The sequence below is a fragment of the Trachemys scripta genome, chromosome 1 (assembly GCF_013100865.1).
Source record: "Trachemys scripta elegans isolate TJP31775 chromosome 1, CAS_Tse_1.0, whole genome shotgun sequence".
NCBI lineage: Eukaryota > Metazoa > Chordata > Testudines > Emydidae > Trachemys > Trachemys scripta.
Window position 1 is genome coordinate 225,879,074 of NC_048298.1, and position 14,482 is coordinate 225,893,555.

At 39.9% G+C, this 14,482-nt stretch overlaps 1 protein-coding gene across 3 annotated transcripts in view; it reads right to left on the bottom strand.

The window, feature by feature from the left end:
• LOC117870534 (cohesin subunit SA-2-like) overlaps positions 1–14,482 on the bottom strand; it is a 90,650-nt gene that overhangs the window by 68,229 nt on the left and 7,939 nt on the right. For all 3 annotated transcript variants that reach the window (XM_034757734.1, XM_034757729.1, XM_034757735.1), the window contains exons 3-8: positions 13,302–13,475; positions 7,867–7,951; positions 6,838–6,984; positions 5,386–5,482; positions 2,851–2,927; positions 554–625 (exon numbers count right to left, since the gene is read on the bottom strand). In XM_034757734.1, coding sequence (XP_034613625.1) covers positions 554–625; positions 2,851–2,927; positions 5,386–5,482; positions 6,838–6,984; positions 7,867–7,951; positions 13,302–13,351 — 528 coding nt within the window. In that variant the 5' untranslated portion in view covers positions 13,352–13,475. The remainder of the gene's footprint in view (positions 1–553; positions 626–2,850; positions 2,928–5,385; positions 5,483–6,837; positions 6,985–7,866; positions 7,952–13,301; positions 13,476–14,482) is intronic.

A 14,482-nucleotide genomic window follows, 5' to 3' on the forward strand; every position in this document is an offset into this window, starting at 1 on the left:
ATACATCCTACTGCAATTTTCTTTTTAAAGTTGCAGAAATCTCTATTAGTCTTCAATTTTGTAAAGGATTATTTTAATGAAACCTAAACTTTGAGCCAAATTTCACTTGACACTGGCCCTTCAAAAATATTATCTAATGAAAATATTTTTTTAAGGGTGTGCATGGGGAGAACACACACATAAGGAAAGCCAAGTAGGCTAGTGGGGTGATGGAAGAAAGCACAGTTGGATACTGTTCTAGATCGACACATTCCATTTAAACAGATGTTTAAACACCATATGCCTACTGTATCTCACATAGGGCTCAATCCTGCAAGGTAATGAGCATTTTCAACTCTTGTAAAGCCATTGTGTGCTCAGGTTCTTGATAAATGGGGTCCATCATACATCAAGAACATTTATTTATTTAAAGCAATGCTAGTCACACAGCCAACACTACTGCACTTGATTTTCACCACTGTACCACTGGACTGCACCATTAAGTACAATTTTCACATATATGCAGCATTTGAAATCTTTACTTCCAGGATATTCAAGAAATGCAGCTATTTACCATGTCCACTGGCCAAGTAACAGTCAGAATCCAGGGATAGGCCATAAATTTCTTGTATTGCAATCCTGTTTCCTAGAATGCAAGAGACAACATTATAAAAGCTTTTGATGAAACTGAAGAAGCGATTCTGAAAGATTTTACATACATAAAAGTACCAATTGTGTATCATGTTTTAAGATGCCATTTAAACTTGAGACTGTATACATCTCACACACATGCACACAATCTAATCCCCTTTTATTTGGCTTGTTTTTAGCTAAAACCAATGTGTACTTCAGTAAAAGACATATGCAGTTTTTAGCTAAAAACTGGTACTCTTGTAATAACAAGTAGTCAGTGCCAAGTTTCATTTAAACATCATGTATTGAAGTGTGCAAGCTATAATCTTTACTGTTTATTCTGAGAGACAGCATCTGCTTCTCCCTTAGAAATTTAAATATATATCAATCTGCAACATTCAGTTATTTGCTATTGTGAAATAGCTGACCCCCAGGAAATGTCCCAATTCAAGGGTAGGCAAATATGTTCACGTTTTCAAGTCAGGGCAAGCCATATTTCAAAAACCTAACAGCTTAATCAGTCAATCCCAGTTTCACATGAATTTAGGCATTTTTGGGGGATTATCATCTTTAAAAATATAGCTAAATTATATTTTGAAAATTCACCACACTCTGGATTCCAATGTCCTTTAGACAAGGCAAAACCCTCATTGATTACTGTGCATTTCAAATTGCGCTGAAAAGCACATCCGTGGTGGATCTGAAATGGTTTAAACTCGTTTTAATGTTTTCAATCACATTGTATTTTGAAGTTGCTGGGCAGCCCCCTGAGCACTTTGCTGGCAAGAGTAAGTGAGCATTTTGGCCCTAATCCTGCAAACACTTGCTCACATGCTTAACTTTACTATCATTAATAGTCCCATCATTTCAGTGATTTAACAAACTGCTTAACATTGTCCCCGTCTCAGACATGTTATCACGTTGAAATCTTTTCTCCATTTCAATGGGACTACTCAAGGTAGCAAAGATAAACATATGTGTAATGCCATGGGAACACTACAGACTTCACATGGCATAGCTATGTCAGTCAGGCGCATGAAGAAGTGTGATTCCCCAATACAGCTGTGCCAGCAGAAGCTTCTGCCATGCGATCTGATGAAGTGGGTATTCACCCACGAAAGCTTATGCTCCAATACGTCTGTTAGTCTATAAGGTGCCACAGGACTCTTTGTCGCTCTGTCATAGATGTTGCTAGAATGCAAAGCTTTTACTAGTATAGCTTGTTTCACCCGAGGGGGGGTGGGAATTACTATATTAGAGCAAAGTGCAGCTTTGCTAGTATAGCTGCACCAAACTAGGAGTGTTCTGACAGTACAGAATACTGCTATTCCTGTGCTGGTAAAGTGTTCCTCTTGTAGGCCTGGCCTAGGTGTTTGCCAGATCAGGGTCATTATGAAGTAAAGCACAGTATTCACTCCAGGACAGTAAAAGATCTCAAATCCAAGATGGATAAAGTCAGACTTTTCAATTTACTGGTATCTCAGAGCACGGGCTTAAGGAGGGATACGAATAAGATGAGGGTGGCAAACTAACTCAGAGAGCAAGCATGGAAAAAGGCACTCAGAGAACTGTGAGATAAGCGGCAAAAGAGAGTGGAGGTTGGCCTCATTAGCCAGGCAAGAGTGAGGGGTGAAGGTGGCACTTTAAAGATACAGTTTTCTAATAAACTTCAGGGAATAAAATATCCTCTCTGGACCATGATCGGACATCATTAATGCATATTATTATTGCTCTCACATCAAAAGAACAGCAATGTAAATTGATATCAACAAAATGGGAAGGGAAAACAGTTTAAGTTCCAAATGACAACTAGTATCAACAGCTCCCCATCCATCCACATTATGTATTTTTAAAGGCACCTATCAACAAGGTACCAAAGCATCATGTTACCCGCAGCCATGCCAGACTGTATTTATCATTATTAGAACATCTTAAGAGGAAAAATACTATGCCCCCAATTTATTTATTTTTATTGAAGACGAGCTAGATGCAAGACTTGGGAAGGATGCAGGGAAGCATTATGAAAACACTGAAGACAGGAATACTTTCTGTTTCAGTGACTGCTTCTCATTCCAGATGTGCATAAAACCTTTCCTACAGGGGAAGAAAGAGGGAATGTAGGCTTCAATGAGCGAGAGAGAGGTACTAGAAAATGAACAGTATTATCCAATTTTCATATTAATAGCTATTGCTTATTTAAATGAGCCATATGAAGCCATCATTTCATGTTGCAATTACCTCATCAAATGTCTCCGTCATTTTTTGCATTACATCATTGTTGCACAAACTTTGGAACATCTCAGCTGTCACCATTCCTAGACAGATGAAATTGAAATATTTGGTAATTAAATGGAAATACTTTACCATACCATATATTAAAATTTCAAAAATAATAAAGTCCGTACTATAGTTGTGGCTTTGACCTAAATCCGTAAGTGCCAAAAAAAGTAACCCAAACTGTTCTACTTGTTTTCGCATTAGTGCAGGTTGACAAATAAATAGGTTATTTGCAGCTGATAACAGTGCACCAACATTCATCTTCAGCAGAGGGGCGGGTTCAGTTTGGTGTCAAACTGACACCAATTTCTGTTTGTTCATCCACTTGTATACCTTAAATTCCTACGTTGGCAATATTTTATGATAAAGGTACTTAATAAGCCATTTAACAGAAGAGACTTTGTTCTGTTCACTGAAGCAGATACAGTCTACAAGATTCCAACCTGTATATCCAGAGGATATGGGAAACAGACTAAGTTGCCATTTGTTCTGTAGTTGTAGCACCAGAAACTAAGCGTGGTGCATACAATTCAGTACTTGAAAGGGAGATCACTAAGGAACAACTGGATGCTGCAGAAAGTAACGTTGGTGCTTCAATGGATGGCACCATTCCCTCCGAATCACGGCTAAAGAAACACCTCAATATGGTATAAAGCAACACTGTGCTGCGGAAAGTGCTAGATTTCAGATGAGATGTTAAACTCTTATCCATTGATGATCATGGGTCCCATGTCACTTTTCATAAGAGCAGGGGTATTAGTCCCTGCTCAAGGAGAAATTTCAGCTGCAGAAGTTATATTCTACATTGTATTCTTCTTCACTTCCGATCTGTGACTCTGAAGCTTTCAGCTAGCCACCGAGTTGTCTCTAATAGAAGTTATCTGCTTTGGAAATAATTATTACTTAGACTCACGATCACCCTGTAGCAAGTAGATAGAAGGAAGAGAGACACATTGTTCCTCAAACAACTGAAATGTGAGACTCAATTTGCTAGTACTTGTAAAGTACTTTCAGAGCCTCAGATAAAAATACCAGGTGAGTGCAGACTAGTATTCTGAAATCAACAAAAAACTTGAACACTCATGAAAAATATTTTTCTCAAAAATCAGTGATTTTGTAAAGATGTGTGGACATGTTTCCGAGTATTAGAGTGCTTGTTACACAAGAAGGTTGAACCTGCAGCCATTATATGCATATAATGCTCAATAAAGTTAAGGGGAGTTCTGTGCCCAAAGGCTGAAGAATCTGGCCACTGACATCCTCCATCATTAATCTTGATATGTCTAGAGCCCATTAAAACAAACAATCCACTTCTGTATAAGTGATCTATTATAAAGGCAATTTCTGTCCAGAAGAAACTGTCCAGCAAAAGGATATGCCTATTGTGACACTCTGTATCTTGGGGGAACACCCTGCACCCCCATGTTCATCCTTATAATATGATTGTGTGGTATCCAATGCAAAGTTTGTCATGTTGGGTGTCTTTGGAAGGCTCATGATGCACTGAGCATTGTTGTTATAGTAATGTTATGTTACAGGTTGTAATTTCATGTATATAGTTATGAGGCTGAAAATGTATCCTCATGGCTTAAAACAAGCCCAGGCAAAACTCTCTAGGAACAAAGGGGCAGTTCACACCTCATCAGGGCAAGTATGGGACAAACCCAGCCCAGCCTCACAGGAACAAAGGACTCTGGCCGAGGAAGCAAAAAAGGATCTGTTGAACTCTCAAGTGAGTCACCCCCGTTCCCTTGGTCAATCAGGGACTACGATGAGGTAATGCTCACCTGACCCTGAGAGGGGGGGGGGGGCAAAGCCAAGAGGGAAGAAAGAACGTGATAAAAGGGAGAGACATTTGCCATGCTCTTCCGCTCTCTTCCACCTCCATCTACAGACCTCACCACCAAGTGACTGAAGCGCTGATCGAAGGGGAGAGTCTGGCTGAAGGGCAACCAGCCAGCCGGTGGTGAGAAGCATCTAAGTTTGTAAGGGCACCGAAAGTGTTAAGATCAGATTATAATGCGTTTTGCTTTTATTTCATTTGACCAAATCTGACTTCTTGTTCTTTGATTTATAATCTCTTAAAATCTATCTTTTGTAGTTAATACATTTGTTTGTTTATTCTACCTGAAGCAGTGTGTTTGGTCTGAAGCGTGTCAGAGACTCCCCTGGGGATAGCAAGCCTGATGCATATCAATTTCTTTGTTAAATTCGCAAACTCATATAAGCTTGCAGCATCCAGCGGGCATAACTGGACACCGCAAGACGGAGATACCTAGGGTTGTGTCTGGGACCGGAGATATTGGCTAGTGTCATTCGGTTGAACAATCCAAGCAGTTTACATGCCAGAGGCTGTGCATGAACAGCCCAGGAGTGGGGGTTCTCACAGCAGAGCAGGGTAAGGCTGGCTCCCAGAGTCAACGATTGGCGTGACCTAGCAGATCACCGATCCAGATAACACCAGGGGAACATCACACCTATATGATACTGAATTACCTTGACAGCCTGAGCACTGAATGTAGAAGTTGATCAGATCTAGAAGTGCCACATCTCGATCTTGGATATAAGCTTCAACCCAGTCATCTACCACAGACTAAAACAGATTACAGAAGAAGAAAAAAAACAGTGATCAAAGGCTAAACAAGGTGTGATATGCTCCAGCCTGGGAAATTCTTAATATAGTATGTCTTACACTATTCTGTCACTAATAGTTATAAAAAATAGATATCCAGAATAAGTTGTCCACCATTTGGTTATGTCCACAACAGAGAATCCACCATCACCCTTGCTAAATTGTTCCAATGGTTAAATTACTCTCACTGGTATGAATGACAATGAAGAGTCACTGGGCTAGGGAGAGTGAGAATGATGCTTTAGCCTGGCGGTTAGGACTCTCACTTAGGATGTGGAAGATTCAAGCCCAAACCCTATTCCTGGGACTGCACTCAGTGAAACAGCTTCAACAGAAGAGTCTGAGACCCCTTTCCACATACCAGAATATCCTACAGCTCTGTGGGTAGGACCCTGACTTGAGAGGTGGGAGATTTGGAGAATGGATTTGAACCTGAATCAGACAGAGGGGGAAACTGAACCCTGGTCTCCTACATTGTAGGTGAGTGACAAACACTGGGCAAAAAGTTATAAGGAAAGTAGCACCACCACCTTCCCACCCCATTTTGTGAAGCTAGACCTGTAAGAAAAAGCTATAAACATGTCTTTCGATACAAAATGGATTTTTTTTTTGATTTGGCAAAAAAAATCACAATTTTCAGATTTAGTTAAACCCAAACCAAAAAATGTTTCCAATTTTTTCTAAGGCCAGTGAACAGAATGTAGTTTATTTGCCCAGCTCTAACTGTAAATTTAAAAAGTGGTGACCCTAAAGCCCTGATTTTGCAAGATGATTAACCTGCGTAGACCCTATGCCTGAAGCCGCCCACTGAAGTTAATGAGGGTCTTCATGGGAACAGAGGCTCACCTTCACGAAGCACTTTGAAAGACTAGGACCTACAGTCCAGAATATATATTAATTTAAAAAGGTGTGGGGGAAGCACTTCTTTGATTTCATAAGGATTTCTTCAGCACAGAAGCAACTTACTGACTATACAGGGAAACTAGGTTTTGAAAAATCAGACGCCTTTTTAGGTGCTTAAATATTGCTTTTAGAGCCTGGCTTTAGGCACTTTTTGTTTGGAAATCCCTGCCCAAGTTTTCTCACTCACTTCTTTCACAATTACAGTAACCTTGTTACTTGTAAGTCTAGGAGTCAAAAAAAATTTCACACAAGTGTCATTTTTCAAATTGACTGGATAACAAAGACTACATGAAGACTCAACAGATTTCAAAATTAAACCAGAAATTCTTGAGTAGTAATTAATAGAAATCATTATGTGCCCATTTCCTCTCCCAGCAGACAGAATGTTAATTCAGTCCAGGAACTGAAAGTACCTGCATTGCCCTCTTGCCCATGCTGACCACTTCAAACAATGTAACTGCTTCAACCACTTCTCCATTCTGTGGCTGGCTTGGCCTTCTGCTCCTGGAAGAATTTCTTCGTATGCGTGCACACTGTTCTTGGACCTTCCTTTTTCCTCTCTAAAATCATTCAAGAGAAGATGTGTAACCATAAGACAACTAATGGCCAGCCAGACAAATGCAGGCTCCCTGGATGTACAGTGTTCTGTCCTCTAGCAATATGTGCCTGTTACTCCCATTACAACATTTCCCCAGGATTTCATAGAAGATATGTGTAAATGTTGTCTCACTGCCAGTGTAGGGTGACCAGAGAGCAAGTGTGAAAAATCGGGACGGGGGGGGGGAGAGGGGGTTATAGATTCCTATAGAAGAAAATGCCCCAAATATTGGGACTGTCCCTATAAAATAGGGACATCTGGTCACCCTATGCCAGTGGCAAGGAACTATCAAGTAGGGCAGTATGGGGATGGGATAAAGAAGAGGATATGCCAGGTGAAGCTTCCTTTTGCAAGAACATCCTTAAGTAGGAGAGCGTAACTGGTGAGCAGCTGCCAAGTGGTTGCCTCTGAAAGGGCATGGAGCAACAATGATAGTTATTTCTGAATGAGGGTTTGGTAAACAAACACGGAGGCTTGCCTACTTGCCTGCACGATAGGCACTGCATTGGCATTAAGGTCAGCTGCACATACTGTGCATTTAAGGAGGCTTATATCCCAAAGTATATTGTCCTGGACTCTCCAGGAATTAAAGATTAATCTTTCATTAAAGATTATGTCATCTGATGAAACCTCCAGGAATATGTCCAACCACAGTTGGCAACCCTAATCCCAAAGTGACTTGATTGTGACTCCTGATGCCAACAGAATTTTGGATCAAACTAGCCCGGGAACGAGAGGTGAGAGGCTCTTTATCCTCATTGTCAATGCCATGCAATATCCCACCCACTTTCATCTTATTCTGTGTAACAGGCTACCAATTTATATAATGAAAGCATGAACTCACTGGGGTTTGCAAGTTGCCATTCCTCAGACAGCTGCCACTCTGTACAGTGGACTCAGGCACAGTCTCATCATGGATAGCATTTTCTCTGGAGCACAATAAACAGAAAATATTGAAGGGTATATAGGACTTCTCCTGGGAACAAACTGATCTGCACCCAAATCACAGATTTTCACAACAGGCCAAGTGGATTTCAGAGCACAGGAAGTTAAATATTAAGGGGTCAACATTTAGGAGGAAGATAATCTGCATGTTGAATTTTGAAGCCGTTTGATTAATCTGCTATGAAATGACATCTTTTCTCAGCATTTTCCACACTGAACAAAATGCTTTAGCAAAGGCCATTTCTAAGCTGTCTTAAATGAACTCATTGCCTACCAGCAGACAAGGAAAGATGGGAGAAAAGTTAATAGGTACGGTAACCACTTTTCATTCTATAATTATGCCTAATTTGAAATTAACTTTTAATCATAAAGAATAGGGAATCCAATTATTTTTCACAACTAAGAAAAGTGACTACTTAATGGGGAACAACATTCATGGAGAATATCACACCAGTGACAAAGTCACTATCAGTGGTATGTGACAAGAGTCCCATCAAAAGTATCTGAAATTTTCAAGATTCATGGATTTTTTAAGGCCAGACGAGACCATTAAATCATCTAGTCTAACTTCTTGTGCCATGGGCCACAGACTTTCATCCAGTTACTCCTGTATTAAGTGCAATAAAATACAACAGTGAAGCTTACTGATTTGTTAATTTCCTTAGAACCCCTACATGGAGCAAATTTGCACCCTGCTCCTTCAACTAACTCTGCAGTCTGCAGAACAAACCCCTGCAATTGCATAGAGGCAGTTGAAGAATTGAGGGTCCAGTGTATTTTATTGGTGATAATAAATGGCAGTTTTGTTGAAACACTTAAATTTACTTTTGGACCTACCGGGCTGCTCAGTATCAGCAGAATTAGGCCCTCAATGACTGTCACATAGTTTAAGTATCATTCTGCTTAACACCCATGTCCTATAAACATTTATGCACGGGCTTAAGTGAGTAGCTACATTGGTTTCTATGTGATTTCTCACCATAGTAAAATTAAAAATGTACATAAGTGTTTGAAGGATTGAGTGTTAAAACAGTAATCCAGGGTGAGTAAAATCTTAGGTAAATTTTACTAATTTAGAAGAAGTTTGACTGTAGAGAGATGGATTATAGGTAATAGCCAAGTCAGGCTGCTACATGCAAGAATTATTAAATGTTTCTCTTTGATTTTTTATTTTCTGAGCTGCAGACAGTAAGTGGCTCACCAAATTCTGTTTAAACCATTCTAGTTCAAAACTGCAGAAGTTAAAAACCTAAATATACATTTAGCTTGTTCTTCCAACACATACTCTTTTTCCTGATCCCAGATGGATCTTCCCAGACATTAATCTTTTGTAGCCCACTAACTAATTAAAAAGATTCAAGATACTGTGCTTTGTTTTGTTCTTCTACATAATTAATTTCTCTCTCCCTTGGTTTTGAAACTGGATGTAACATTACATAGCTAGGCTAACACGTTCTTACTTGTGCTGTTTTACTAGAACACTACCACAGGGCGTAGCCAATCACTTCACTACTTGCCCAACCCATTTTCTCACAGTTAAAATACTTGTTATAATGCTCAATATAATTTTGAACTATTGCCCCCAATTCTTCCCATATAATGTTACATCAATATATTTGTACCATTCCATGGTCCAAAGATGCCTAGGCATATTTCACAGCTGCTATAATCAAATCCAGAAGTAATACAGTTCTTAAATTATGGGAAAAGTAAAGATCTCATTGTAGGACAATTCAGCCCATGTCTTGTCTGAGCATGCAGATTACTACTTCTAAGAACGGTTTAGTATTCAGATCAACTAGAACTTTATATCATGCAGATCTTTCCCAGGCACCTCACGGAAGCCTGAAAGGTGATCTACAGATAAGGCTCATATGGGAAAATTATCTCTGAATTCAATAGTGTTACACAAGGGATGAATTTGGCCAATGGCATTTACTTCACAAAAGTGCCATAGGCCTTCCACTAACTAGGCCATGAGGAGCAGCCATGCAAAAAATACTGACGCTCCAACATTTTAGGTCACTTGAAATATTGGGTTGCCTCTGTTCCCACTGCACTATGATGCCACAGGAAGCACCATGCTGTAATATAACCCCACCAACCTAAAAAGAGTCAGTAACATATCTTTGGGCATATTGCTCTGTTTTTTAAAAAATTATTTGACAAGAGCAAATTACATGTTGCATACTTTTCCTTCCCTCCTCCTTTCTATTATCTGTAGGGTTTCTATTTAGATTAGAAATTCTTTGGGGCAAGGACCCATTATCTTGTATGTGCACCTCAGGATGAGGTAGGAAAACACCCTCTCATTTAAACAGCAACCCAAAGAATCAGTAAGTGTTCACCATCCCACACCAGGTACGGATTGGCATTAGTTCCAGAAAGATGATAGCCTATGTTCAAGCTCCTCTAATCTGCTTCCTGTCTTTCTTTATCCTTCAAGGAGGCCTGGAAAATCTCTCCCATTCGCCAGATGTTCACACAAACAGTTTGCACGCATTAATAAGGGACACAATCTCACATACTGCTGGTCTCCAGGTTCTTCCTTTTCCTCAGAAAGACCTGGCCACTCTGGCTGTACTTCAAGTGGATAAGCAGTCTGTAGCCTAAGCTTCCCCTTTCCCTCCCTGCTCTCTCTCTCTCCCAGGCAGACTGATATCCGGTTCCTTTCAAGCATAGTAGAGAGCTTCCCTAAACCATCTCTCAAAGCCTGTTTTTTTGATCCCATCCTACTTATTCCCTTCAGCCATAGGATCCTCACTCAAATCTTGACATTTATGGCAAGTGTTTTGGTCTTCAAGGGAACAGCAAAGAGCAACATATGTGCAGGCCACAGTAGTCTCTTTCTGCCTGGCCCAATGTGGGGTTTATACACCCAAACACACAATAAAGATAGAAAGCTATATCAATCAATAACCACCATGGTTTAAGTTTTTTTTTTAAACCAACATTTGGATTGTTTTATGAAGCTATGGTTCTTCCTGATTGATGTGGTTATCTAGCTTTATCTGTGTTGGGAGCAGCACATAATCTACTTTTTAGTTTCTTGAATTGTTCTGGCAGTCTTATTGTGCATCCCTTAAAAAAACATTTTGATCTTTTTTAATCCTTATATAGTTTTTCTCTGTGATGGATTGCGAAGCTCCTCTCTTTTCAATTGTTTTTGTTTATTTTGGTACAAAAATTCCAAACTACAAATTAAGACTAAGGCCGAGATCCTATAAACTCTTAAGCACATGCATAACTTTCCTACAAGACCGCTCACAAATAGAGTTATGTATATGCTTAACTGTCCACAGGATGTGAGCCGAAGTAATGGAAACTATACCATACGGATCCATTTAGCAGACATTGCTGAAGTAAATGAAATTTGCCTACATTAATTTTATTTGCACATCTTTAACTTTCTTTGAACATATGTTATAAGCTCTATCCTGTCTCACCACAGCTGTATCGGAGCAACTTGACAACTATTATACCTGGAGTTACCAAGGAAGAATGACACATATAACATAAGAATGGCCACACTGGGTCAGACCAATGGTCCATCTAGCCCAGTATCCTGCCTTCCAACAGTGGCTGGTGCCAGATGCTTCAGAGGGAATGAACAGAACAGGGCAATTATTGAGTGATACATCCCATTGCCCGATCCCAGCATCAGGCAGTCAGAGACTTAGGGACACTGAAAGCATGGCATTGCATCTCTGACCATCTCAGCTGACAGCCATTGATGGACCTGTCCTCCATAAACTTATCTAATTCTTTAATACAGTTATAGTTTTGGCCTTCACAACCACCCCGAGTAATGAGTTCTACAGGTTGACTGTGTGTTGTGTGAAGAAGTACTTCCTTTTGTTTGTTTTAAACCTGCTGCCTAGTAATTTCACTGGATGACCCGATCACCTCGGAGACTTTTTTTTAAAAAGGCATCACATTAATTATCCTTCAATCAATTGGTACAGAAACTGATTTAAGTGATAGGTTACACACCAGGATAGCAATTTCATATTTGAGTTCCTTCAGAACTCTTGGGTGAATACCATCTGGTCCTGGTGACTAATTACTGTTTAATTTATCAATTTGTTCCAAAACCTCCTCTATCAACACCTCAATCTGATACCTCAGATCTGTCCCCTAGAATGAATGGCTCAGGTATGGGAATCTGTCTCACATCCTCTGCAATGAAGACCAATGCAAAGAATTCATTTAGCTTCTCCACAATGGCCTGTTCTTCCTTGAGTGCTCCTTTAGCACCTCGATCATCCAGTGGCCCCACTGATTGTTTGGCAGGCTTCCTACTTCTAATGTACAACAGAAGCCCATTTAACCGAGCCTCCATTATTATCCAGCTCTCCATATTAACTGAACATCCAGTACACACACAGGAATATGGGAAACTGACATCACCTCCATGACACCACTACTTTTTAGCCTTGTAAAAGGACTGTGACTTCTAAGCGAAAACACGTATTACTGTCAATGGATGCTAAAATAGAGATTATTAATAAAATAAAAAAGGAGAGTCACTGACAAAAATAGCACAACAGTATAGAACTGGAAAAAACACAGAATCAAACATTAAACACAATGCCAAGCAAATTCTTAAATACAGCACGAAGAATTCTGCATCCTAGAAGACCATGAAGCAACCGAAGGACGCTGATCTAGGTGAAGCCCTTTATCAGTGGTGAGAGAGGAAGGCATTCCTATTAGTGATCCTTTACTATGTGAGAAGGCTAAGAGCTTTAATCAAGCTTTAGGAGGAGATGCTGGTTTCTCTGCTAGTCAGGGATGGCTCTGTCAGTTTAAAAAGTGTGACAACACCCAACAACTAACAGTCACCAGGGAAAAGCTGTCTGCCGATTTGGGAGTTATTTCTGACTATCAAAAAAAATTACAAGATATCTTAGCCAAGCACGACTTGTCACCGGAACAAGTTTATAACTGTGACAAGCCTGGCTTGTATTGGAAGATATTGCCATCAAAAACACTTAATACCAGAACGTAAAGACCTGTGCCTGGCTACAAACAAAGGAAAGAATGTTTAACAATCCTGGCCTGTGCTATTGTCAGTGGCACATACATGCTCCCATTAACTGTCATTGGTAAAGCAAAGAATCCATGTGCGCTTAAAAATGCACTGATGGATGCTTTGCCCGTCATCTACAAATCACAGGGAAAAGCACAGATGGACGGTGCTTTGTTTCATGATTGTTTTTTTAAAACTTTTGTACCAAGCATATGGGTTCATCTGAATGAAGAAAACATCTCACCAAAAGCTATCTTACTGCTAGACAACACACCCGCTCACACTGACAATGGAGGGCTTACCTCCCAAGATGACCCGATCTTCTGTTTTTTTCTCCTTCCAAACGTAACATCTCTTGTGCAGCCTATGGACCAAGGAGTGCTGGAGAGTCTAAAATGGCACTATAAATGGCATCTTCTTAATCAACCACTGATGTCTGATGAAGCATCTGAGAATGAAGGCAACATGTTGCAGCACTGGAAAAAAATCAGTATCGAGAATGCTATATATGGAGTTGCAGAAGCCTGGAAAGACATCCCTGGGTCAAGCTTACAAAAACTGTGGAAAAAATCCGTGGCCTGCAGTTATTGCTAACACTTAGGACAGTGAACTTGCAGCTGCAACAGCAACATTAGCAGCTGAAGAAGAGATCAATGCATTTGTTGACCTCCTCCACAGTCTTCCTGGCTGCACAGAAGTTGACAAAGATGATGTTGCAGATTAGCATCAATCATTTTCAAACCAATGACCCTGGCTATCAGTTACTGGATGATGCCGAAATCATGCAGACTGTACACTACAGGCAGACAGTGATTATGAAGCTGAAGATTCTGCCAAGGAAGAATTGACAGAAAAAATTTCTCACTGCAATTCTGCAACAGCAGGAAACTTCTTCCTTCCGTACTTGACGCAAGAGCCCGGTACTAACCCCACTGAACTGTGGTTAATGAAGCAACTTTGTGATCACACAATGAAGAAGAGAACCTCTCATCTAAAAAACACTGTAAAGAAGGGGGCTATGCTTTAAGGCTTGAATTTATCATTTCTGCATTTTTAAAAACTGGTACTCTTCACTAGCAATAACTGTTAGTGCAGGCAGTAAATAAAGAAAGGAGCTATGTTTTAATGCTTTGTAATGATCATTTTTGCATTTTTTTTAAATTGTACGGTTTGTGATGTTACGAGTAAACATGCAAACAGAGATGGTGCCTTCTGTAACATTAGACATAATGTTCAAGGTTAATGACTAAGGAGTGTAAAAATGATCAATCCAACTTGTTAAATACTCATGTCGGTTTTCCTGTTAATAAATGAACAAAACATTGTTTGTAAGAACTAACGGTTTGTATATTCTGTAAAATAGATTAAAAGGGGGGTATGTTTTAATGCTTTTTCTGGGAGGGATCAGCTGGTTTAAAAGCAACTCCGCATCTTAAAATAATGGCGTGAAAGCGCTTTGCCCATTCTCCTGATTATCTGAATT